General features: G+C 38.2%; 1 protein-coding gene across 2 annotated transcripts in view; it reads left to right on the top strand.

The window, feature by feature from the left end:
* ZNF407 (zinc finger protein 407) overlaps positions 1-26,670 on the top strand; it is a 458,811-nt gene that overhangs the window by 23,493 nt on the left and 408,648 nt on the right. For both annotated transcript variants that reach the window (XR_013408133.1, XM_001085704.5), the window contains exons 2-3: positions 9,368-14,107; positions 19,396-19,510. Coding sequence is in view for 1 of the 2 variants with exons in the window: in XM_001085704.5 (XP_001085704.4) it covers positions 9,421-14,107; positions 19,396-19,510 (4,802 nt within the window). In the remaining variant the exon portion in view is untranslated. The remainder of the gene's footprint in view (positions 1-9,367; positions 14,108-19,395; positions 19,511-26,670) is intronic.

The raw sequence follows: 26,670 nt of genomic DNA, 5'->3' as shown, positions 1-26,670 counted from the left end.
TGGACAGAGTGACCCTAGGGGAGGGCATGCGGGAAGCACAGAGCCTCCTACAACTTCGTCTCCAGCATGCAGCATCCTCACTTCCACTGTTTTCGGTCCCTTACCAAGAGCTCCACACTCAGGAGGAAGGGAATTGGCTCCATCCTCTAAAGGGAATGTCGAAAGAACTCATTTTAAACCACCGAAGGCATTTTGCTGGGCAGGGAAATAAACAGCTTTACGAACGTGTATGTTAGGAATGCACTGTAACCTGGTCTCAGGACTGTGAGGAGGTGGGTTTCCTGGACCCCAGTATTTCTGTGCTAATCCTCCTATGAGGAAGCCGGACCCTATGACACATCTACATGTGGTAAAGCTGCCTCCGGTGTTATCTGGTGAATGGTTTTTTAGGGTGTTGTATACTCTCTTCTCGTGGATGAGTTTGTACAACTTGCAGTTGTAAACCTTTTCGTGGAAGAGTGTTTCTTTTTTCCTTTGTAGGATCAGATACTTGATTTTGTGGTCTCTGTTATAAATGGATGCTTCTGCTGGTAGGAGGCTGGTGAGGAGAGGGTGGAGTACAGCGCCCTTTAGTTACTCTCAGATTGTGCATGTGGGGTTTCGTAACTACAACTAATGCTAAGCTGACTTTATGCATGGACTTGGTGGCTCTTTATTAAATGAGGTAATACTATAAGGGCAAGACACATTTTCAACGGGAAGTCAGCTGAAGTGATAGATGAAGAAAGAGATGCAAGTGGCTCACTAGTTTCCATTGACTCTTACCTTGCCCAGCCGTTGCCCTTGCAGCTCGCGGGGGGCTTGTGGGCAGCCCTGCCTGTCCGGCCTTGCCCTGTGAGGAGCAGGGAATCCAATTCTGCTGGAGGGCGGTCGTCACTTCTGGGGCTTGTCCTTTTTTTTGGACTCCCCAAAGAGAACAAGACCACTAGGTGTTTTCATACATGCATGTGTATGCATACCTGCCCTGTCACACATACCTGTCAGTGAAGTTTCTGTGGGCCTGGTGACAAGTCACACTGCCTGCATGATGAATTTGGGTGAATCTAGGAAGGGCGAAGGGTGAGATGGGGTGGGATGGGAGAGGATGGGTTCTTTATGGCATCATCATAGTGGTGTGTGTCTGTGAGTGTGTCTGTGAATGCATGTTTGTGTGTGAGAGTCTGTGTTATTGTGTGTGTGTCTGAATTTGAATGTGTCTGAATGTGTGAGTACATGTGAGAGCGTGTATATCTGTGTGAGTGTGTGGGTGTGCAAATGCATGTGTGTCAGCCTACGAGTGCGTGTCTGAGTGTTTTAGTGTCTGAATGTGTGAATGTATCTGAATGCGTGTGTGTGTGTATATCTGTGTCAATGTGTGTGTATGTGAGTGCATGTGTCAGTGTGAATGTGAGTCTGTGTGTCTGTGTTGGTGTGTGAGTGCATGTGTGTGTACATGTGAATGAGTGCATGTGAGTGCAGATGTGTGTGTATCTGTATCGATGTATAAGTGCGTGTGTATCGGAGTGCGTGTCAGTGTGAATGTGTCTGTGTGTGTCACTGTGAATGTGAATGTGTGAGTACATGTGTGAGCATGTGTGTGTATATGTGCGAATGTGAGTCTGTGTGTCTGTATGTCTGTGAATATGAGTGCGTGTGTGTGTGCATGTGAGTGCGTGTGTGTGCATGAGTGTGAGACTGCGTGTTTGAGTGCAAGTGTGAGTGTGCGTGAGGGTGAGTGCGTGTGGGAAACTGCACGTGTGAGTATGAGTGCGCGTGTGCGTCTGTGACTTTGGGTGTGTGCACATGAGGGTTGCACAGTGAGAGCTGTGCTTCGCTTCATGCATACTCCTTAGGAGGGAGAAAGGCATAGAGAGAAATGAGAGATTGAAATAAGTGAAAAGTGGAACAAAAAGATGAAAATGAAGGGAAAAATGTCATGCGTGCCATCCTAGAGTATGAAATAGTTTCATGTGACTGAAATAATTGTTTCTCAAATTCTTCCCGAAATGCCTGCCTTAATACGCAGAAAGAAACGTCCTGTGAGAAGCGGCCAGCAGGTGTCATCAGAAGGCTGCGCTTGATTTGCTTCATTATTGTTCTCAAAAAGTATTTTAATTTCTTTCTTGAAACATTTCTTTTTCTTTTAAATCATAGGCAGAGAACGATTTCAGTTTGAGCATGAATTTGTTTTGCCACAGTTTCTGGGTGAATTAATAATTTATAGGTAAAAATGAAGATAATAAAGCTGCAAGGAACTTATGTTTGCAGTCAAGGAACAACGGCTTGAGTGTTTGGGTAAGATGGATACTTGGGGAAACTTGGCGCAGTGAAGAGGTGTGTGCAGTGGGAATTGATGATTTGAATAGGAAATGTAATGCTCTAAGAAGACTGGGCTTAATAACACATCCCATTATTTTAGTCTAGAGACTTGCCAGGTCTCCTCAATCTTGAAACCTTACTGTGGGAAGAAATCTGAGGCTCATTCTACTTCTCCGCTGGGTTCCAAGCACTGGTACTTTGAGAGGGAAGGAGATCACAGCTTCCTCTGAGAGCTGGGAGTGAGTCCTCTGCCCGTTTTCGCTGTGTTTGGGAGAGAACCAGAGGGGCTTTCAGTTCATGTTTGTTAAGTGACTGACATGAAATCTGCCTCAGAACAGTAAGTCCTTAAACTGTCCCAATTGGATGATTTTTGAATTCTTCTTTAACAAAGACCTGTTCCGGCTCCGTTAGTAATACGCTACTTGTTCTAGTAACCGGTCCCAGTGAATTAAAAACAATTTTTACATCAGCATAAACTTTCTCACCTGCTGAATCCCTTCTAGATGGCTTTGAGATACCTATTAAACTACTGCACATCGCTGCTTACTGATGTCATTCTAGTTCTGGACCATATTACTTCAACTCGTACACTGAGCTCTTTCTGCCTTTAGATTGTCTCTGCCTTCAGTATGTCTTGCATCTTGAAAAATTAATCTTCCTAAAGCAGGACTGTGTCTCAGTGACTCCCCACTGGCACCACTGAATAAAATCCAGCTCCTAATATGGAGCCTTCTGTGATCTGGACCTGGTCGACCAGCTGCCAGTTTTCTAAGTCTGTGGTGGAAAGCCAGCGCTGTGGCCCTCTGGGTGGCCGAGAGCTTTCTTACATGCTCGTGGTTTGTGTTTTAGGGCTTTGCCCGATCGCTGCCTTCTCCTTGAGATGTTTAACTGTTCCTACTTGCCCCCTCAACAAAAGACAAACGGTTTTAGTTTCCTCAAGGTTAAGCTCAATTGATATTTGTGCTATCTGAGTTAAATACTCTACTTGGGAGTGTGATCCCTTGCTCACGTATACTGCTGTAGATCTTAGTTTGCATCGTGCACATGATCATGTATGACCTTGTATTGAGGTCCTTGGTGCGTACGTCATGTGGCCCCTACAGAATCTTATCTCAATGCATGAGTGCATTTGTATCACTACAGTTCCTTTCATGTGGTAGGCTTTCAATGTTTATTTGTTGAATGTTTGTTGTTATTTCTTGATATAGTGAGATGTTGGGTTATTTCATTAATTTAGAAATTCAGTTGTGAAATAACAAATGTGGAAACTTTTTTTCCTTTTGTTTTAGAATTCTTGGAGCCATTATTTAGAAGATTAAGGCTCTAATTATTTTGCTTCTGAGCATTCATGTAGTTGTCATTCTTTTGTCTGTAAAAACATGAGTCAGATGCCCTCAACAGAATGTTCACTCTAAGCAAATGTGTGTGTGTGTGTGTGTGTGTATGTCTTCCGTAAGTAATGTAGTGTTGTGTGTTCCCTTTATGTATTTGGAAGGTGGAACTCCTGCTGGTGCCGAGTAAAAGGGGTAGTCGCGTGCTGCAGCAGTGTTTGCAGATGAAGAGGTGGTAGACTGGGCATGGAAAGGGAGTTCCTGCTGTTTTAGGCTAAGCATTAAAATGCTTAGCAGAACTTCTGTTACAGGTTTTTAAAACATTGTATCTATCTGTATAGATATAGACATATACAAAAGTTGAGAGAATAGTATAATGAATCCCCATGTGCTCGTCACTCAGCTTTGATCATTATCACATAACTTCACGACTTCCCTCTCCTGGACTATTTTAAAGTTTGTTGCAGGCATTTTTTATTTCACCTGTAAATACTTAGATATTAGATATTTCTTATATCACAATGAGGCATTCATTCATTCTAGTACCTTATAAGTGCTTGGAACTGTTCTAGGCTCTTGGGATATATGACTGGATAAAATAAATCATGCCTTTACAGTCTAGCACGGAGAGACGGAAAATAAACTAGACACATAAATAACCATAACAGAAAAAGCATTGATTTCATCAGAATTTAAAACTTCTGTTTATCAAAGACACCATTAATCAAATGAAAAGGGAGAAAATGTTTGTTAAACATATATCTAACAAAGGATTTATATCCAGAATACGTAAGCAGTTCAATAATAAAACAACCAAATTAAGAAACCGCCAAAAGACTAACAAAGCACATCAAAAAGTATTCAGTGCCATCACTAGGCATCAGGGAAAAGGAGATTAAAACCATAAACACTAGAGTGACTAAAATTTAAAAGACTGATACCAAATGTTGGTGAGGGTGTGGGTCAAACAGAATTCTTACACATAGCTGCTAGCAATGCAAAACAGTACAGGCACTTTGAAAATCAGTCAGGCAGTTTCTCATGAAGTTGGACATCCATCTACCCTATAACCCAGCAGTATCACTCTTGGATATTTACACAAAAGAAAAAATATTTTTGTAAAAACACATGAATATTCTTGCTCAAGTATACTGCTGTAGATCTTAGTTTGTATTATACACATGATCATGTATGGCCTTGTATTGAAGTCACTGGTGTGTATGTCATGTGACTCCCACAGAATATTTTCTCAGTGCATGAGTGCGTTGGTAGCACTGCAGTTCCTTTTATTTGTAGGTGCTCAGTACATATTTGTTGAACTAAGAATATTCATAGCAGCTTTCTTGTAATAGCAACAAAAGGAAACAGCCCTAATGTCTATCAGCAGAACTGTGGTGTATCTGTTGATATCCTATAACCCAGCAGTGCAGTGGAACACACTACTAACACATGCAGCGAAAGCCTCAGGCTGAGCCGAAGAGGCCAGACCCCCTTCCCCCACAGAGCGTATTGCATGGTTCCATTTTACTAGACCAGGCAAAACTAAACGATTGTGGAAGAATTCTGAACAGTGGTTGCCATGGTGGAGGGTTGGTGTTACCAGGGACCAACTGTGAAGGTGCATGAAGCATCTTGCTGGAAGGAGGGCAGGGCTCTGTATCTTGTTAGGGATTCCTGGGAGGTCACCTCTGCAGATCTCTGGGCCTCTTTTTCTCTCCACTTTTCTCCTCTCTTTTGTTTTATCCTCAACTTATAATGCCCCTCCTTGTGCTATGGCCTGTGTACTTTGTCAGGAGGTAAGCCGGGCTCACCTAGTGTGTTCGTCTCAGGAATCACTGTCCTTTGGTGTCTGATGTCGACTGTCTTACACTGTTGCTTTGTAGGTTTTATTTACTTTTATTAGTAGTTTCAAACATGAGAGTAAATCCAGTCTCTGGGACTTGATCTTGACCAGAAGCAGCTGCCCTGGATTGGACAATATATCTGTTTTACGCAATGTATTGTCTCGGCATCTCATCTCTTATAGTGTAAGCTCTCATAGGACTTAGATTTTGGGTGGTGTTTGCTGTATATCCAGCATCAACAAGCAAGAATACTTGGCATACCGTAGGCACTAAGTGAAGGTTTTGAAATGGGGTGCATGATTCTTTCATACTTCCTTTCCTCCCTTTACTCTTCAATTGCAAATGTTGAATAGCAAACCAGTGCTTTATGGAAAAGAACATTTCTGGGTTTTTTCCCTCTTTTTTTTGGTTAGAGATAAGGTTTCGCCCTGTTGCCCAGGCTGGTCTCCGACTCCCAGGCTCAAGTGATCTGCCCACCTTGGCCTTCCAGAGTGCTGGGATTACAGCCGTGAGCCACTGTGCCCAGCCAAAAGAGCATTTCCTAAGGATCCTTTGCAACACTGGTGTCTTGATTCTTTATAAACAAAGGGTCCTGTCATCAAATAAGGTTGGGAAGTTCTTGTGTACCGAGAAATCCTGTGGTAAAGAAATGTTTGTTCAGCTTGTCTGCCTTCCTTCTTCCCTTCCCTTCCCTTCCCTCTCCTCCCCTCCCCTCCCCTCCCCTCTCCTCCCCTCCCCTCCCCTCCCCTCCCCTCCCCTCCCCTCCCCTCCCCTCCTTCTTTCTCTCTTTCTCTTTTTTTTTTTTTTTTTTTGAGACAGGCTCTCACTCTGTTGCCCAGGCTGGAGTGCAGTGATTCAGTCGTAGCTCACTGCAGCCTCAAACTCTGAGGCTCAAGTGATTTTCCTACCTCAGACTCCTGAGTAGCTGGGACTACAGGTTCACACCACCACAGCTGGCTCACAAACTACAGTTTTCTAAACTTATTCGATCAGAGATGTTTTTTTCACTTAAAACACCTACTCTTACAGAATTTATACTTTCTGGAACCTGTTCTGAAGGAATGTATCTGAACTAATGTTGAATATCTTATAAGTGCAATAAAACTAGGTATATTTATCTTTTTACTCTTTTTCAAATATTTTTATGTTATAGATAATATATGACAATTTATATATTTTAAACAGCTTTATTGAGATATTTGCAGTTCAGAGGATTTTAGTATTATAATCTATTCATGGATGTGTGCCACTTTCACCAGAATACATTTTAAAACATTGTTATCAGCTCAAAAAGAAACCTCTTTCCCTTTAGCTCTCATCCTCCATTCTGCCTGCCTACCTGCAGCCTTAAGAAACCAAGGACTGTCTATTTTTCTGTGTGTATAGATTTCTCTATTCTGGACATTTCATGTAAAAAGGAATCATATAGAACATGATCTTCACGTGGCATGATGTTTCTAAGGGCCATCCACATTGTGGCATGTTAGTACTTCATTTTTAATTTTATTTTTACTTACATTTTTAGAGGCAAGGTCTCTGTCTGTGTCGTCCAGACTGGAGGGCAGTGGTGTGATCATTGCTCAATGCAGCCTTGAATTCCTGGGCTGAAGAAATCCTCCTGCTTCTGCTCCAGAGCTAGGACCACAGGCACTTGCCACTGATTTTATTATTTTTTATTTTTGTAGAGTTGGGGTCTTGCTATGTTGCCCAGGCTGGTGTCGAACTACTGGACCCAAGCCATCCTCCCTCCTTGGCCTCCAAAAGCATTGGGAGTATAGGCAAGACCTACTGTGCCTGGCCAATACTTCATTCTTTTTTATGACTGAATAATATTTCATTGTGCAGATACCATATTTTCTTGATTCATTCATCCATTGATAACCATTTGGGTTGTTTCTACCTTTTGGCTATTATGAATAAATACTGCAATCAGCATTTGTATACAAGTTTTTGGGTGGATATATGTTTTTGTTTCTCTTGGCTGTGTATGCCTCGGAGTAGAATTACTGTACTATATGCTAGCACCATGTTTAATTGTTTAAAGAACTGCTAGACTGTTTTCCAAAGTGGCTGCACCATTTTATATTCCCATTAGTAGTGTTATGAGGGTTCTAGTTTTTCCACATTCTTATCAACACTTGTTATCTCATTTTTTGAGTATAGCTGTCTTAGTGGGTTTGAAGAGGTATCTCCTTGTGGGTTTGATTTGCATTTCTTTAGTGACTACTGATGTAGAGTATCTTTTCATATGCGTATTATGTATATTTTCAATGAAGAAATGTATTTTATATTCTTTACTCATTTTAAATTGATTTATCTTACAATTGAGTATCGAGTAACAACAGTTTTTAAAATATATTCTAGATGCAAGTCCTTTATCAGATATCTGATTTGCAAAAATGTGTTCCCATTCTGTGGGCTCTGTTTTCACTTTCTTGATAGTGGCCTTTGAAGCATAGTGTCTTTTGAAGTTTTTAATTTTGATGAAGTTCAATTTACTTGTTTTTTTTCTCTTGTTGTTCATGCTTTCAGTGTCCTACATTATAAGTATATTTTTGTTACCTAATTTTAGCTGAGTCAAAGCAATAGGCTTCATTTAATTTGTCAATGTTATGGAAAAAATAGCTAAAATAGTTTAAAATAGTTATCATTAGCCTTGAGACTATAATACGTTGATGCCTTTTTATTAACATGGAATCAAGTGGCATTTGGCTGAAAATTCCAATCATGGTGTAAAGTAAATGGAAAATGATATGTTTTAATTGAATTAAATAGCATAATGAAAAATAAAATCAATATTATTGATTTCAAGGCATTTTATTCAATAAAATTCTTTTTTTCCTCAAAATTTACTCCATTAATTGTACTCTACCACTGACATTTCCCTTTGCCATTAACCTTCAGACAATATAAAATGACTGTTAGATGAGGAAATTAATGATTGACAGCTGGACTAGAAGTGGCTTTTCATTGGTAAAAGAGCTTGAGCATGAATGGTGATATGTAATGAGATTATACGTGTTGTCCATTGGAACATATTTAGAAAAATCATGGTAAAGCTCTTTGCTTTAGGAGAAAAGGATGAAACTGGTTTTATTTATTTATTTATTTTTGAGACAGAGCCTCGCTTTGTTGCCCAAGCTGGAGTGCAGTGGCATGATCTCAGCTCACTGCAAGCTCCACCTCCCGAGTTCACGCCATTCTCCTGCCTCAGCCTCCCGAGTAGCTGGGACTACAGGTGCCCGCCACCATGCCCGGCTAAATTTTTTTGTATTTTTAGTAGCGACGGGGTTTCACCATGTTAGCCAGAATGGTCTCCATCTCCTGACCTCGTGATCCGCCCGCCTTGGCCTCCCAAACTGCTGGGATTACAGGCATGAGCCACGGAGCCCGGCCGAAACAGTTGTTTAAAATTATGTTTCTTTTATATAGGACTTGGGCTTCTGTTAGAGGTTAAGGAGGGAAGGCCTTACTTCTAGACTTCCGTCACAGCAGTTTCGTTTTAATATATTTTACAGAGTAGGAGCTCACTGAGATGTATTTTGAAAGGAGAGCTTCTCTCTCTCTTTTTTTTTTTTTTGAAAGGATAGTAAATTGAAATATACTGGTACAGAGAATTGAAATATGGGAGTTTTTCTGCAAGCTTGTTGAGAAATCACTTTTTCTACCAAAGATATCATAGTATTTCTTCCGGAGTCAACAATAGGTTGACGTGGTGTTCCTAAAATCCTACTTCATACTTTTTAATAAAAGACTTTAGAGATGTAATCAAATGCATCTCAGTATAAAGGGCGTTTCACTGGGGCTAACTTCATGATACTTTTTCATCTAGTTTTGGACTAATACGTGTGTCTTTATATTCAAAACTTAATACCATGTTTGTTTACTTCACAGGTTATGAGTGCCAGCGAGCCTCCTTGGATAGAAGCATCGTCAGCACTTTATTAATGATGGATAGTGAGAATAAACCTGAAAATGACGAGGATGGAAAGATAGACAAAGAAGCACAAGACTTGACAAAGCTTTCATCCCATAATGAAGATGGTGGGCCTGTGTCTGATGTGACAGCAAGTTTCCCTGAGAATTCTATGGGCAAAAGAGGTTTTTCAGAATCATCGAACTTTGATAGTGTTGTTATAGAAGACATAAATAAACATGCTTCCAAACGTAGGAGATTAGATGAGGCAGAGCCCCTTAAATCTGGAAAGCAAGGTGTTTGTCGATTAGAAACTTCTGAGAGCTCAGTCACAGAAGAGGGTATTGCGTTAGATGAAACAGGGAAGGAGACCTTTCTGAGCGACGGCATAGTTGGAGGCACGTGTCTCCCAAATGCCCTTTCCCCTTCTCACAATTTTAGCACTATTGATGTTGTTTCTCTGAAAACAGACACTGAGAAAACATCTGCTCAGGAAATGGTTTCCCTTGATCTGGAAAGAGAATCGCCTTTCCCCCTGAAAGAAATTAGTGTTAGTTGTACCACTGGGAGTGTAGATCCAGTTCTCAAGTGCAGCATCTGTGGGCATTTGTTTTCTTCTTGCTCTGACTTGGAAAAACATGCTGAGTCTCACGTGCAGCAGTCTAAGGAACATACCTGTTGTCACTGCAGCCACAAAGCAGAGAGCAGCTCAGCGCTACATATGCATATCAAACAAGCACATGGGACACAGAAGGTCTTTTCTTGCGATCTCTGTGGTTTTCAGTGTGCAGAAGAAAACCTGTTGAATGCACATTATCTTGGCAAAACACATCTCCGTCGTCAGAATCTGGCTGCTCGTGGAGGATTTGTACAGATCTTAACAAAACAACCTTTTCCTAAAAAATCATGTACAGTGGCAACAAAAAATGTTCACTCAAAACCAAGAACTTCTAAACCAATAGCAAAGAATAGTGAATCAAAAGGATTACGAAATGTGGGAAGCAAATTTAAAGATTTCAGAGGAAGTATTTCTAAACAAAGTGGCAGTAGCAGTGAGCTTCTTGTTGAAATGATGCCTTCCAGAAATACTTCGTCACAGGAAGTAGAGATTGTTGAAGAAAATGTTACTTCCCTTGGTGTAGCTCAGAATCCTGAAAACCAGAGTAAAAAGCTAGACACCTTAGTAACCTCAGAGGGTCTCTTAGAGAAATTGGAATCTACGAAAAATACCCTGCAGGCAGCAGCACACGGTATCAGTGTAACCTCGAGGCCAAGACCCGAGCGAAATATTCTTGTGTTGGGTAATAGCTTTCGTCGACGAAGCAGCACTTTCACCTTGAAGGGCCAGGCTAAGAAAAGGTTTAATCTTTTGGGAATTAAAAGAGGCACAAGTGAAACTCAGCGGATGTATATGAAACACTTGAGAACACAGATGAAAACACACGATGCAGAGTCAGTGCTGAAACACCTGGAAGCGAGCAGCAGCGTACAGAGACTGTGTGTGACTACCTCAGAAACCCAGGAGGCGGAGCAGGGCCGGGGGAGTGCCCGTCCTCCAGACTCCGGGCTGGACTCCCCAACAGTGAAGCCAGCTTCTGACTCTCAGACGTTGTGTGCTTGTACGGACTGTGGGCAAGTAGCTACAAATAGGACAGATTTGGAAATCCATGTGAAAAGGTGCCATGCCAGAGAGATGAAGTTTTACTGCCATACTTGTGACTTTTCTAGTATGTCAAGAAGGGACTTAGATGAACATTTGCACAGTAACCAGCATCAGCAGACTGCTTCTGTCCTGAGTTGTCAGTGTTGTTCATTTATATCCTTGGATGAAATAACTCTTAGAGACCACATGAAGGAAAAGCACAATATGCATTTTCTTTGCACCCCTTGTAACCTGTTCTTTTTGTCTGAAAAAGACGTGGAAGAACACAAAGCCACCGAGAAGCATCTTAGTTCATTGGTTCAACCAAAGACTTTGCAATCATCTAACAGTGATTTGGTTTTACAGACTTTACCTTTAAGTACTTTAGAATCAGAAAACTCAAAAGAGTCTATGGATGACTCAGGAAAAGCATCTCAGGAAGAACCTGTGAAGTCCAGGGTAAGCCATGGTAATGAAGTGAGGCATTCCAGTAAGCCTCAGTTTCAGTGTAAGAAGTGTTTTTATAAGACAAGATCTTCTACTGTTCTCACGAGACATATAAAGCTTCGGCATGGTCAGGACTATCATTTTCTTTGTAAAGCTTGTAATCTTTATTCATTGAGCAAAGAAGGAATGGAGAAACACATTAAAAGAAGCAAGCATCTTGAAAATGCTAAGAAAAATAATATTGGCTTAAGCTTTGAAGAATGTATTGAAAGGGTATGTATAGGTGCAAATGATAAAAAAGAAGAGTTTAATGTTTCTGGAAATGGAAGGATTGAAGGCCATGTAGGTGTGCAATTACAAGAGCATTCTTATCTTGAGAAGGGCATGCTGGCGCCTAAGGAGCTGTCACAGTCTGGTGGTAGCACCAAAGATGATGAATTAGCTTCGACCACTACTCCAAAGAGAGGGAGACCTAAAGGTAACATCTCACGGACGTGTTCACACTGTGGTCTTTTGGCCTCTAGTATTACAAACTTGACTGTTCACATTAGACGAAAACACAGTCACCAGTATAGTTATTTATGCAAAGTGTGTAAGTATTACACTGTAACTAAGGGAGATATGGAACGTCATTGTGCCACCAAGAAACATAAAGGACGGGTAGAAACAGAAGCAAGTGGAAAACACAGTTCAGATGTCATTGTTGGCCCTGAAGGGGGTAGCCTTGAAGCCGGTAAGAAGAATGCTGGTTCAGCAGTGACCATGTCAGATGAACATGTTAACAAACCCGCTGAATCACCCACCTCTGTTTTACAAAAGCCAGATCATGGAAACTCAGTTGAAGCCGAAGTTGAAAATGTATTTCATTCTCTAGATGGAGAAGTTAACAGCCATCTTCTTGATAAAAAGGAGCAAATATCTTTAGAGCCAGAGGACTTCGCCCAGCAGGGGGATGTGTACTCCCAGAGAGATGTTACAGGCACAGGTGAGAATAAGTGTGTGCACTGTGAGTTTAGTGCTCACTCCTCGGCTTCTCTAGAGCTGCATGTAAAACGGAAACATACAAAAGAGTTTGAGTTTTACTGCATGGCATGCGATTACTACGCGGTGACTCGTCGCGAGATGACCAGGCATGCAGCAACAGAGAAACACAAAATGAAAAGGCAGTCTTATCTCAACTCTGCTAATGTAGAAGCAGGTTCTGCAGACATGTCCAAAAACATCATTATGCCTGAAGAAGAGCATCAACAAAATTCTGAGGAATTTCAGATAATTTCAGATCAACCATCTGATACTCTTAAATCTAGAAATGCTGCAGATTGCTCTATTTTAAATGAGAATACTAATTTAGATATGTCTAAAGTGCTCTGTGCTGCTGACTCTGTAGAAGTTGAGACTGAAGAAGAATCTAATTTCAATGAAGACCGTTCCTTTTGTGAGACTTTCCAACAGGCTCCTGTCAAGGATACAGTTAGGAAACCTGAGGAGATGATGTCCCTTACTATTTCCTCAAACTATGGCTCCCCAAGCAGATTTCAAAATGCAAATTCAGGAAGCTCTGCTTTAAATTGTGAGGTAGCAAAGAAAAACCACGAGGTATCAAATGATACAGGTGAGCTGCGTGTCCATTGTGAGGGTGAAGGAGGAAGCGCAGGAGACGGTGGAGGTGTTGTCCCCCACAGACACCTGTGCCCTGCACCGCTCGATGGGGAGCGCTCGGCTGAAAGCCCTGCGCTTGTTGTGACAAGAATAACCAGAGAACAGGGAAATCTGGAGAGCGGGGGTCAGAACAAAGTTACACGTGGTCATGGTTTGGAAGACTTGAAAGATGTCCAAGAAGATCCCACTCTGGAGAATAAGGACATTCTGATGAATTCACAAGATGAAACAGAAATTATTTTGGAGGAGGATGGCCCAGCTTCTGATAGCACAGTTGAAAGTAATGATGTCTATGAGACTATCATTAGTATTGATGATAAAGGGCAGGCCATGTACAGTTTTGGCCGGTTTGACTCCTCCATAATAAGAATAAAGAACCCTGAAGATGGTGAGTTGATAGACCAGTCTGAAGAGGGCTTGATAGCAACCGGAGTGAGAATTAGTGAACTGCCCTTGAAAGACTGTGCTCAAGGTGTGAAAAAGAAGAAATCTGAAGGCAGTTCCCTTGGTGAGTCTACACGAATTCGCTGTGATGATTGTGGCTTCTTAGCAGATGGACTGAGTGGACTGAACGTTCACATAGCCATGAAGCATCCTACAAAAGAGAAGCACTTCCATTGTTTACTCTGTGGAAAGTCATTCTATACCGAAAGCAACCTTCACCAGCATCTGGCTAGTGCCGGCCACATGAGAAATGAGCAGGCCAGTGTGGAAGAGCTTCCAGAGGGAGGGGCCACCTTTAAATGTGTCAAGTGCACAGAGCCCTTTGATTCTGAACAGAATTTATTTCTACATATTAAAGGACAGCATGAGGAATTGCTACGGGAGGTGAATAAGTATATAGTGGAAGACACTGAGCAAATCAACCGCGAGAGGGAGGAAAACCAGGGAAACGTCTGCAAGTATTGTGGGAAGATGTGTCGAAGCAGCAACTCGATGGCCTTCCTGGCACACATTCGCACTCACACAGGTATGTAGCTCTGCAGCAAGCCGAGCCAGTGAGGACGCTGGGCCATTTGTCCCATCCAGATACTGCAGCCCTACCTGTGGCTGCTCATTGGCTTTCCACCCGGTTCACGTTTCCCGGCTGTGTGCTGCTCTGCTTGTCTGTAATAAGTCATTGTTGACACTTAACATTTTTAAGGGTAATTAAGCCCTAGTGATTTCAAAGGCAGGTTAGTTGACAAGTTTCTTTTAATTTTGTCAAAAAGCCTAGTCCCTCTGATGCCTTTTAAAAACTGCTGTCTGTTGCGGCTTTTCAGTTGTTTCTGAGTCCTAATTATTTGGTTTTCCACAGTCTATATTAAGTGGCACCTTGTAATTTCAGAAGACATGTTAAGTGACTTTTAAGGAATGGAGTAATCAAATTTTCTTACAATGTTAGGGATGTAAAAATATTCATCAATAGATACTTTATATCCAAAAGTATAACTTCCAGGTAACAAGATTCTACCTTTGTGGGTCGAAATGAGCCACCACTTTCCAAAGTTAGCATGTGCTGGGGATCTGCTGTTCCTGGAGGGAGCCCCTGATTTAGTCTCTGTGCTCTGTCGCAGTTAGTGTTCCATTTTAATGTTTAATTTTAGGTGGAAAGTTTTTTAAAAAACATTTTTTTGGTGGAAAATGCATAAGCTACTGTTCTAAATTTATGTAAAACTTCACTGCACTGTTTCTATAAACCTGCCATACATTCTTTATTTTAAACAGACAGCTTTTCTAAATCATTGTGCTCTGCTTAGACAAGTTCTGTCTTCATGGTTGAATTTATGAGTGGATTTGAATAATAAATTCACATTTCAATGAACATATTTTCATTAAAACTGTAAGGTTTATTTTACTGTACTTTTAAATAATGGCTTATTATTAAAGCTATACTTTAAATTCATACAGTTTTTGAAACTTAGTGCATGGTTACAAGGAAGAAGACAAAAGCGTATGAAGCATTATTACCAGTTTAGGGTGATTAAAGATAGATAAAAGTTTTTCATTAACGGAAGTAATGGGGCAACCTGCGTAAGATTAATCTAAATAAATACAAACATTGTACTTTTGACCCCAAATATTCCCATGCACTGCAGCCATTTTTGGGGAATAGGTCCAAATGCTTATTTGTTTGCACTGTTAGTATCTCTCTCAGTGCCTTGTTGCAACTTTCTGAAATGATACAGTTTTAGGAATAAGACTTGTTCACATGCGCAGAAAATACGTACTTTCTTAATATGCCCTCTTAAGGCAGATGAAACTGAATAAAACTAAGAGGAAGATGCTAATGGAGCTCTTTTTAGAATTCTTTATGCAACTGTCTGGTCAAGACATGTTGCTTATAATTGATGTGTCCATTACTTGAATTCTCTTGTAATTATAGTCAATAAGTCTTGTAAATGTGTTAAAGCTCACTAAAAGCATACAAATTCAAGAACAGAGTAAGGCTAATAATTTAAAATAATCAATGTAGGCATTTCAGCACTTAATTTCCCTTGTGTGTTGATAGCTGATCATTCTTAATCCATTAAGATTTATTTAGTCGTTTACAATGCAAAATAGGTTTGCACTGGTCACTTGTGCCATTTGAAAATGTCCACCAGGTTAAGTGCAGAATGTAGTCCATTAGTCTTCCTTGACTATATGTATTAATTGCATTTAAAATCAAGTTAATGTGGATGTGAAAGTGAGGTAACTATCAATATGTGACAAAGTAACCCTACTTATATAAGTTACATCATTGATTGTAACATTTAGTAAAAGTTAGCATAGTTTTTTTTTTTTTTTTAAACATCTTGTGTTGGTCTTATCAGAAAGTACATTTTTATTGTGCTTTGAAACACCACCAAGAGCCCTGTTCCTGAGGACACAGTACAAGTCTGCCATTTCAATTTTGCAAGTCATTTTTTGGGGAAGTTGGTCTCCAGGTTTTAATTCAGGGTTTTTTTTTCTTGGAGCATCTTAAAATGAATTGCTTTTCACATACTTTGCTTATGTCCATAAAATAGTAATGCAGAGACTGTTATTAATGGTTAACTGGAAAAGAGCTTACTCTTCCAATCCCTGTTTTCATATTTTGTGATTTACTTTATGTTTTATATAACCTTTTCTTCCCATCCTTAGCAGGATAAAAGCAGCCCTATGAGAAATCAATGAGTTTTGGTTATCAAGCATGGTAGGAAAAAGCATCCTCCAGTCTCCCCGTGTGCTTGCTTCTGTGAAGCAACCAACGTGACCGGAAAGGGCAGTCTTCCTTTCACATTACACTAGCAGGACTAAAAAACTTCCTTTTTGTTTCTCCTGCATTGGTCTGTTAAAGCTTTTATTTCATGTAACATGGGCTACTGTTAAGCTACCAGATTGTCTGAAGCCATTCATTTTATGTTGAGAGTGCTCTGGTCACTGATGCCATCTCAAAATGTTTCAGGAAGATAGGGAGAGTGTGACTTCACTAAGAAATTCTGAAGTTAGGGCTGGTAGTGTTTGTAGCTCAATGTGTGACAAAGGACAGACAGCTCAGTAGGAGAGTTAATTTGTAGACTTTAAGCACAGTGACCTCAAATACTTAACATTGTTCACTGCTTCATCTGTGTCCCACATTAGTTGGCTCTTGGTATATCTTGATGAGTGAATAAATGAATGAGCAGTTGAATGAATGAATGAAGCGTTTGAATGTTTAGGGAGGATTGTAGAATGATGGCTGTAGTCGTTAGATGATCGGTAATATACAACTTCCTTCATTCCTTGAAGATCTAAAGGCTTTCATTTGGTATTTTCTCCTTAATGCTAATGGCACATCTATGTATGCATAGCAATTAGTAATGACTGATGGTTGGGGAGCCCCTGTAGGCCTGAGTGAAGACCTGGATTTTAAAGTCTTTGAAATTCTTTCAGTAAAGTAACAAGGTACCGGAAAGACAGAGAGCCTCTTTAGTTTTTCCCTTTGAAAAAACCTTATGGACCAAATGAAAACCAAAAAACCTACTGCGAATAGTGCTGTTCCAAGGCATGGAACTATTGCGAATAATACTGTTTTTAATAATCAAAATGTACGTGAGAGAAATATTTAGAGATCTGCAATTTTACAATTTTGTCTTATAAATGCTATGCCTGCATTCATTTTGGAAGGTGCATAGCAAACTTAAAAACGGAAATGTTATTAGTTAGGAAAAAAGGGCCCCTCTGCTTTTTTTTTTGTTAATGCGGAGAAGTGCTACCTCTGCTAGCATTTGAATTTTTATGGCACAGAAAGGAGATATTAACACAGTCTACTCTGAATGTAAGATGTGAAGAATGGTCAAGGCCTCCATGATTCTGGGTGAAGCTGTCAACACAGTCACTCATTTATGTGTTGTCAGCGCGCTGTGCTGTGATCACCGACCTGCAGAAACTAGAGTTTTCCACACAGGAGCCGTGCACAGTAAACTGAACGCACCAGAGACCCCTTGTCCGTTTCTCTGTGGCATCTGTGCCGCAGGAGGAGGAGCTAGTCACATGGCTGTGCTGTGTGAGCGGAACGAAAACTCCAACCCATGAGGCCTTTTACATCCATTCACCAACATTGTAGCACAAATATTGGGAGAGGTTGGTCTTCTTTGTTTCGAGTCCTAATATTATTGTTACTTAATAATGTCCTAATGACCCTATTATCTTTGGAGCATTTAAATTCAAAGTATTGGTAAATTGGTTCTTCACACACTTTACAAAGGAATTCTATGTCTTAGTGAAAGGTTGAAAGCAGTGATAGGTTTAGTTGTCTCAGAATCATTTAAATAAACTGTAGTTTCTAATGTGACTGATAGAACGTGATTACTGTAAGCTGCAGTCTCAACCTGCTTTTGACATTTAAACATATAAACCTGACTAGATATAACCATTCAGGTGCTAAATATATTTTACATCTACTTCTAGCAGCAGAAATGGAAATATTAAGAGATCTGGCTTCATTGTCATTGAACTGTGAAATATTCAACCTTGTCTGCCGGTGCTTAGTACTGTTGACTTTTTTATTTCTGTTGGAAGATGAAAATTAAATGCTTCACTTTTTTTGTCAGCTTTTGGGAATTAAATTGAAATTTAAGACTCTAAAATTTTTTACTGAGTGCTTCAATTTCAACAAAGTATTCTTGGAGGATTTTTTTTTTTTTTCCCAAGGACACTGCACAAAGGGTTCATTGATCAAATATGATTTATTACAATTTTTTAAATTTGAGCTCTTTTTGTATATTTATTAAAGTTCACATATTTCATGTTCTATCTAACTATAGTAGAGGGAGTATTTCACCATATAAGTACTAAATATGATATGAAAAGTCTGGAAACATACTGTACTGATTTTAAATTGGTTTTTACAATTTTGATTTATTTGAAGATGTAGTGGTTAGAAAGTTTGGAAATGGTGTATATACTTTATATCTTAAAAGAGTTGTTTCTCATTAATGTGGATAATGATCGTCTGTTAATATGTTTCAGTTTCAGTCTTATCTATTACTGACACTAAGTGTGTAGACTTTGAAATAATCTTATTTTCTCATTTTTGAGTATAGTTTAATCTTATTCTTTATGAAATGATTTAACAAATTTTGTATGCGTTTTGTGTTGAAATATTTGTCCTTGAAATTAATAACCAAAATGTCAGTTCTTCCAGTTTGTTTAATCATCATTGATTTTTGACTATAAAAATGACCATAAAAGCATAAAATTTTATCTACTGTATATTTATAAACTGTGTTATTAAAAATATAGATAATAATTTGGGATAAATGTCAGGAAAAAACCTGAAATATACCATTGTTTTAATGTGAGTAAACTCAAAGCCGGAGATATATGAGGAAACAAGGAGGTGACCACAGAGAAATGTATTTGATGATAAATATGCTTTTTAAAATATCAGCTGCCCTGTGTGCATTTATGTTTTAGAAATGTTCCCTTTGAAGTGTTGAGTGACTTTAAGATGTATTTTTGTGAATTGTAAGAAAAATATTTAAAATTATGTAGCTCATCTCATCTACTTAGTACAGCTCAGCAGTCTCACTTTTGAGTTTGAATCTTAGGATTGCTAGTGGAAGTTAGGAAGACTCACTGAAACAAAGTCTTCAGAGTAAAATAATTATGGAATCCGGTCTATTCAAGTTATAAATGAATGCAAGTATTCCATTTTGGGTACAGAAATTCTTAATTAGGTTAAAGGTATGATTTAAGATTTAGTCCTCTTTTCTAAGCTATTAGTGATGTATTATTCAAAATCAAATCATATTTTATGTTAAATTTACTTAGGATCAAAACCATTCAAGTGCAAGATATGCCATTTTGCAACAGCTCAGCTTGGAGATGCCAGAAACCATGTGAAAAGGCACCTTGGGATGAGGGAATACAAGTGTCATGTCTGTGGGTGAGTAAACTGAAGCCATCTCTGCTGTGTGAACCAGGAAGCATGTGCAGGATAGCCATTGTTTCGGCATTCAAAACCCACAGGAGTGAGAGTGGCTAAAATTATGCATGCGTACCCTCCTTTCCATTGTTATGGTAAATTCCTTAAATACAGTTATGACATTCTTCTCCCACTTCTAATCCTGTACTGAAGATGAGCAATTTTATGGGCTACAAGGTCAATTTGAACCTGTAATCTGTAAATTGACTAAATTATAGGATGTTCATTCACATTGCCAGAGAGAACTATAAATTCCATTTAAAGACATAAAAAAATACATAATATAGCTTTAGGAATGTATATGTATTTTTTTTTTCTTTTGCTGTACTGCTTTAATTTTTATCACATTAGTAGCTCTTTGGATCCATTGGACATATTCTATAAGGAAAACAACAAAAGATTTAATTTCAGATGACTGGTTACTGATTATTACAGGGATGGTGCTGAAGAAAAACGGTTGTTATGCATTTTTGTGTAACTTTATTTCAAAAGTTATTTCCTTTTTTAGTTAATGGTTCTTTCTCTGAAGAATCATGTACAATGTTTGTCTTTCAAATGTGTTGCATTTAATAGACAGTGCTAAGGTGCCTTAATGCAAAACTAATTAATTTAGCAGAAATGTTTAAAAGGTTTTAAAATGCTAGATCATATATGGTATAACATAGGACATTCAGAGGTGGATTTTAATACCCTACTTCTGATTAAAAGTATATTTTAATGCTGTTATGCTAGAGAAATTAATAAGTGCATCATATAAAAATTCTTCATGTGAAACCTGAGAAACTTGCAGTTCTTATGGCTAATTCACAAAATAACACAGGCTCACTTACATTATGCAATGTGCGCGTATTCTATTAGCTTTATTTTTTTAGTAGAAGGTCGTTTTATGTCAAAAACAAGTTCTGTTATTTGTTGGACAGTACACTTCATCCCAGGATGCAGTTGTGTATTTTGACCGTTAGGATAGTTTTACAAATACCTTTGCAAGCAGTTTTATGAACCATGGTCTGTGATATATTCATTGGCAGAATTGATGGTTCAGTGACTTGCAGCTAAAGTAAATGAAGATGACCTTTTGCCCTAAAGCCCCCTGAAGATCAGTGGGAGAATGAGTTTTGTTACTACTGATTTTAGCTGCAAGGGTCAAGTGTCAAATGGTTCATTTTAATTGCTGTAGGTCTTGGAAGTTTAAAAGATATCTCACTTATTGTTTTTACCATATGAGTTATAGGAAGGAAGAAGGCCCTGACTCCAGTGAAAATTTGCTATTAGGTGGCAGTAAGCAGTTTTTCTCTCATTTCTGAGAAATAAGTAAACAATTTTTGCATACTCTGTCAATAGAGATCTAATTCCATTCATTTTTTAATTAAGGTTACTAAGACCCTGGAAAGAGAAGAAGAAATCTTTTCACAGAACAGTTTCTAATGTATCTGGTATCAAAAAGAATACATAATTGATTGGCATTAGTTGTATAATTTGAACAGTGCACACCCTGCTCGCTAACTGCTTGCCACATACAACTGAAATATTGTATGAGTAGTTCATATATTTGATCCTGGAGATACAGAATTGTAAATGATTATACATGTATTGAGTTTTATACTGCCTTCAGAGAGAACGAGCTATGTGTATGTGTGCGTATGTAGAACAACCATTCTAGAGTCCAGAATTGTATTTCTTCGAATTATGACAGCCATTGAATTTCATCAGATGAGGAAATAATAGTTCTCTTTATTTTTTTACAATGAAATTTGATTTAAAAGTTAGGTAGCAATAATTTTAACAGTGACGCTGAAAGTTCTGAAGAATTGCAGTAAACTGAAGAATACTTATTGATCTATGTAGTTGGAACAGAATGGTAGTGAATTAGGTACCCTTCAGTGTTGCAGAAAAAGTATCATAGGTTGTTCCATATTTCATGTGTTTCAAAGGGATAGGGCAGAGTGTATAGGTTAAAAAGTAAAGTGAAAAACATGAAAAAGTGCAAGGATTGGTTATCAGATGACTGGCACTGGAGAGGATTTGTACATTAACTTCACTGACAAAGCCAATTCATTATCATTGATGGCTAAATAATCTTAGAAATGCTCAGTGGACCTATTAGTTCCTGAACATAAGCAGCTCATGCTGCATTTCTTCATTAGCTTTAATTGCTATAAATTTTACCTTTTACAAAATCACGCTTTAAAAGGTGAAGTGATCTTTCAGGAACATTAACTCTATAATTTTGTCACAAACAGAAGGTCTTGCATTATGTTTTCTTTTCCTTAGTAGTTAATATCTTAGTCTCTGCCTTTTAGAATTTTCTTAGTGATCTCGTCATTATTTGAGTTTTAAGGAGTTATTTCTCAAATAGACTTGATTAGTAATTTAAAAAAATTGGGCAGTCACATTTTTAAAGTGAAATTATTACTCAGAATAGTGTACTCTTTTTCTTAGTAACCTCTTGGTTTTCTTGAAGAAGAAAACTCATATTTTATGGTGAAATTAATGGAAACAACAAACAGTATGGAACTCAATATTAATGTCTCAGATTATTTGTAATTGACCTCTTTTTCAGCTCTTTATATTAGATGATTTTGGATGCTCATCAACTGCATGTTTTGTGCTTTTCACTAACACGTAGTTTTAGGGTTGTGCATTAGCAACACCCTTGACAAAAACTACCTTTTAAACTTTTGTATAAGTTCTCTGAACCTAGACTGATTTTTTTTGAATCTTCAGCATCAATTTTAAGATACCATTACCCTCTCTTGCCCTGCCCCATTGGCAAATCTTAACTACTGTATATCTTGGGTTTAAGTTAGTTTGACAGAGGAAGCTGAATGTATTAGATGCCTAATTCCTATTAGGTCGTTAGGATTAAGAATTCAGAATTTAAGTTTTGTTTACTCAAGGTTTTATCTGCTCATGTCATGGTAAACATTTCAAAAATGTATTGCTTTTTACTTCATGTTTTAAGTACATGTTATGGATAACTTCACGTTAAGAGCCATTTATTTTACTTTCACTTTTGGGGGAGCATTTTTCTTTTTGAAAAGTAGAGTTTCTTACTTGTTAAAAATATCCAAATGTGATCGAGAGAGGAATTTTATAGAATAAAGGTATGTTTATATTTAGGCACTTGATGGATAGTTAACATGAAAATCTGTTAGGACTCTGACATAGGGCTTAGTGGGAGAGAAAGTAAGAAATAATAGAAACTATACCTATTTTTTATATTTAATGCTTTTATTTAATAATTTTGTGTTTAGAAAATAGGCCAAATGTGTATTTTTATTACTTCCGTGATCTTTACCTTTATTTCTTTCAGTAGTCAAAAACTTAAAAATCTCAATGACTTCTAAAAGTTATTTTAGGCATCATGTCTTGTTAAATTCTTTTAAGTTGAAATTCTTTTAAGTTTATTTTATTCCCTATGTACATATAAAATAGTATACCTAGTACTCTGAATAGTGTTTATGCAGTGTATTGTGGTTTAATAAATAGCTTTGATTAACTTTTATCTCACTTGTTGATTTCTATAGCTTTGTGGTTTGTTTACCTTATGCTTATTATCCCCATTTTACTGATGGGAAACTTAATATTCAAAATGTTTTTAGTGATGTACTTAAATTATTCGACTAGAATGGTAGACCACTGTTTCTTCCTTGTAGACCACTGTTTCTTCCTTGTAAGTATTTCTTTTATTTCTCCGCTTTTTGTAATACCTGTTTTTGTCTTGACGTAACTTTGGTTTGTATTTATTTTTTTCTCTCTAGGTTGTTTTCACTAGCATGTAGTAAATGTAATTTACCTACTTTCTCCTACCATCCGCTTTTATTTTCTGCTTTTCCCCAAATTTACATTTTTTAAAAAAATTGCTTGCACATTGCTTTACTTTCATATTCTGATATTGTCTCTCTCTCCCCAACACCTTCTCTGTTTTGTATTTCTCACTTATAAGTGTTGTTTAAGATAATTTTATTTTCTCCCACTCATTCATGTGTTGATAATTTATTGCATTTACTTGACGGTTACAAACTGAACGTATTTGTGTAATAGCAAAAGGTGTCTAAAAAGTATAAAGATTATATCATCCCATTAAGATGAGAGGGATATAATTGATCAACTAGGGTTATTGTTTTTGTTTTGCAGTATTAGGTTTTTTTTTTTAAAGAGTTGTAGAAAGCTAATAATTGGCCTGTGATTTCAATAAACCTAAGAAATGATAACCAAATTTGATATGCCATTATTGAGAAGCGCAGACCCTAGGGTGCATGATTTAGGAGTTGCATTGTTTACTGATTGATTTCCCTAAGTCTTGTCTTAATTCTTGTGTATGGACTTAAATAGTTGAAATCAATTTACCTCATCAGGAGAGAATAAGGGCATTTTCTAAATCTGTCACATCTGGGTTCATGAAAAGATTCCAGACATTTTAAAATTGTATATTAATGTGCTTATGAACTGTTTATTCCTAGTTGATTTGAGAACCCTTAAATAGAAAGTTACTAATGCAGTAAAACTCTTTGTGTGTGTGTGTGTGTGTGTGTGTGTGGCATTACCTAGTTTTTGTGCATTAGAAGGGATCTCTATGTAGATGATTATAATGTCACTTTCTGACCTTTGCAGCTTGAATAATTGTAAATCATTGCTTCATAACGTGTCAGAGAATGTCTGTACTAGGCAATTAAATGGCAGAATATAATAGACCAAATTATTGCCTGTCATGTTTTCAACAACACAGTTAGTATTTGAGTTACACTTAATCATTACGTGCATTAGCAACTTCATTGGAATCCAGCTTCAGGCTGAGCATGAAATACATTACATTATTTAAACCTCTAATGGTACAAGTCATTTATTTGTGTTGAAGTGTACAACATGCAGAGTTTCATAAAGCAAGGAACACTTGAGAGCTTAATTTATCCAAATCAAAGTCTAAATGCAGATAAACACAAGTGGCAAAAATTAGTAATTTTTATAGGCTGGAAATATTTAAAAATACATGGTTGTGGGTAATTGTAGGCAGCAGGAATAAATTAAAATCACTATTTTTAGTCTGCTGTGAGAACTAAAGCTGTGTATACCTAAATCATTAAAAGCACCATGGAATTGCATTTTTAGCTGAACAATTAGTTATGCCCATCATATCTACAGATATATCCAAATAAAGTAAGTATTTGGTTTAGCTGGTTGTTTTGGTTAAAGAGATATAGATAGGAAATGTTTATTCTATAATGTGGCATGAATTATGCTTGTAACAGTATAAAGTGCAACATCTCTCAGTTTTGTAAAAAATGTTTAAATTAACGTTAAAATGCTCTCCCATTATAAATGGTACATTATATATTTTATCCATATAATATTTTAATATTTTTTGTTGAATATTTTTGTCTTTAGCTTGAAATTTTAAAAATGCTGTGTAATGATTGCTGTCTGTCTTCCTCAGTTAGGAATAAAAAATTAACATTATGTATTCCTCTGATGTTAGAATCCTTGAGATACCTTTTACATCGTGAATGAACATTTATAATTTTTAAAACTATACAAACGACTTTATTATGGGAAAGCCTAAGAGTGATCTTGGTTATAATATTCACATATAAAACTTGTTTTGTCAGAGATCATCCTCATGTATTTTCCAGTAAACTGTTTGGTGAAGCCAGGAGAGTGCTGGGGTGTTAGGACAGTAGAGTGGAAACTGAGGCAGCTCCCAGCTCCTCCTCACAGGGGAAGGACAGCTCTTGTCTCTATTATATCCCGGTTTCTTTTTCTGTGGTAGTGGTTTTTAAAATTTTTGCCACAGAAGGGTAGCATCATAGATCTATTCCATGGCCAATAAGTATGATCAGCCTATTACAAAATAGAAATAAGCTAAACATTATCATTTCTTGGTATAGTAGTTGAAAACACTGGCTTCTGTGTCTAAAGTCTTTTCCAGTGAAACAATCATGTTCTAGTGACTTAACTCGTTGCTTCTTTATTTTTGTTTTAAAGTGGCTTCCTTGTGATTTTAAAATGCTATTGTAATGGCTGGGTATGGTGGCTCATGCCTGTAATCCCAGCACTTAGGGAGGCTGAGGTGGGAGAATCGCTTGAGCCCAGGAATTTGAGATCAGCCTGAGCAACATAGGGAGACCCTGTCTTTACAAAAAATAAAAATAATTAGCTGGGCTGGTGGTGCATGTCTGTAGTTCCAGCTATTTGAGGGGCTGCAGAGGGAAGCTCTTCTGAGCCCAGGAGTTTGAGGCTACAGTGAGCTATGATGGTGCTCTGCATTCCAGCCTGGGCAGCAGAGCGAGACCCTGTCTCTAAAAAAAAAAAAATCTTCTTGTAGAGTCTCAAGATTCTTTAACCTTCCTGATCCCCACAGTAGAATATAGGAGGGTAGCTGTTCTCTTGGTTTCCTTTGCCTGTTCCGTAAATTTTTTTCTTGTTAACCTTCCTCTCCCTGTTCTGTTTCTTACAGTCCTTTACTTTGTGGGTGCTTTTGCTGTTTCTTTTGTGCAAGAACTGGATGAGAAGGGGGTATGAGAAATGTAGATAGAAGGGAAGCATAGCCACTGATTTATTATTTATTATTTCTCATTTGGCAGATTCTTGTGTTTTCTTTTTTCTTTCTTTTTTTTTTTTGTGGGTGTGGTGAGAAGTTGGGGCCCGGGCTGTCTGTGTTGCGGAAGCCACTCTAGGAGAAGGAGCAAGGCTGAGTGGGAACACAAGGCTGGGGGGATGAGCTCTGCTGAGGAGCAGAAGGAAACTCTTTTCGCACAGGCAGGTTATCTTTGAGTTGGGTCTTAAAGGAGGAGGGGCTCTTCACAAGGCACATTTGGACATTTTTCACACAGGGCGAACACGAGGGGAAGCACAGAGATTTGGAAGAGCACTGCAGGCAGTTTCTGAAGTGTATGTGACTAAGTGGGAGAAGTGAGGATTAAACAAACATCTGTTGAATGTCAGTATGTGCCAGCACCGTGTTAGTCTTTAGGGTTCAAAAGGTCAAAACAACACCTGCCTCAAATGGAGGACGCTTAGGTCAAGAAACGCCCGGTCTCCCTAGCTGCTTCAGAAAACACTTGCTTGGGCTGGTCACATTGGATATGCAGCAACTGGAAGTTAGGCAGATTAGCAGGGGCAGC

The sequence above is a fragment of the Macaca mulatta genome, chromosome 18 (genome assembly GCF_049350105.2).
Source record: "Macaca mulatta isolate MMU2019108-1 chromosome 18, T2T-MMU8v2.0, whole genome shotgun sequence".
NCBI classification, from domain to species: Eukaryota; Metazoa; Chordata; class Mammalia; order Primates; family Cercopithecidae; genus Macaca; species Macaca mulatta.
Note: the sequence above shows the minus strand (reverse complement) of the source record. Positions and strands in the feature narration are given on the sequence as shown.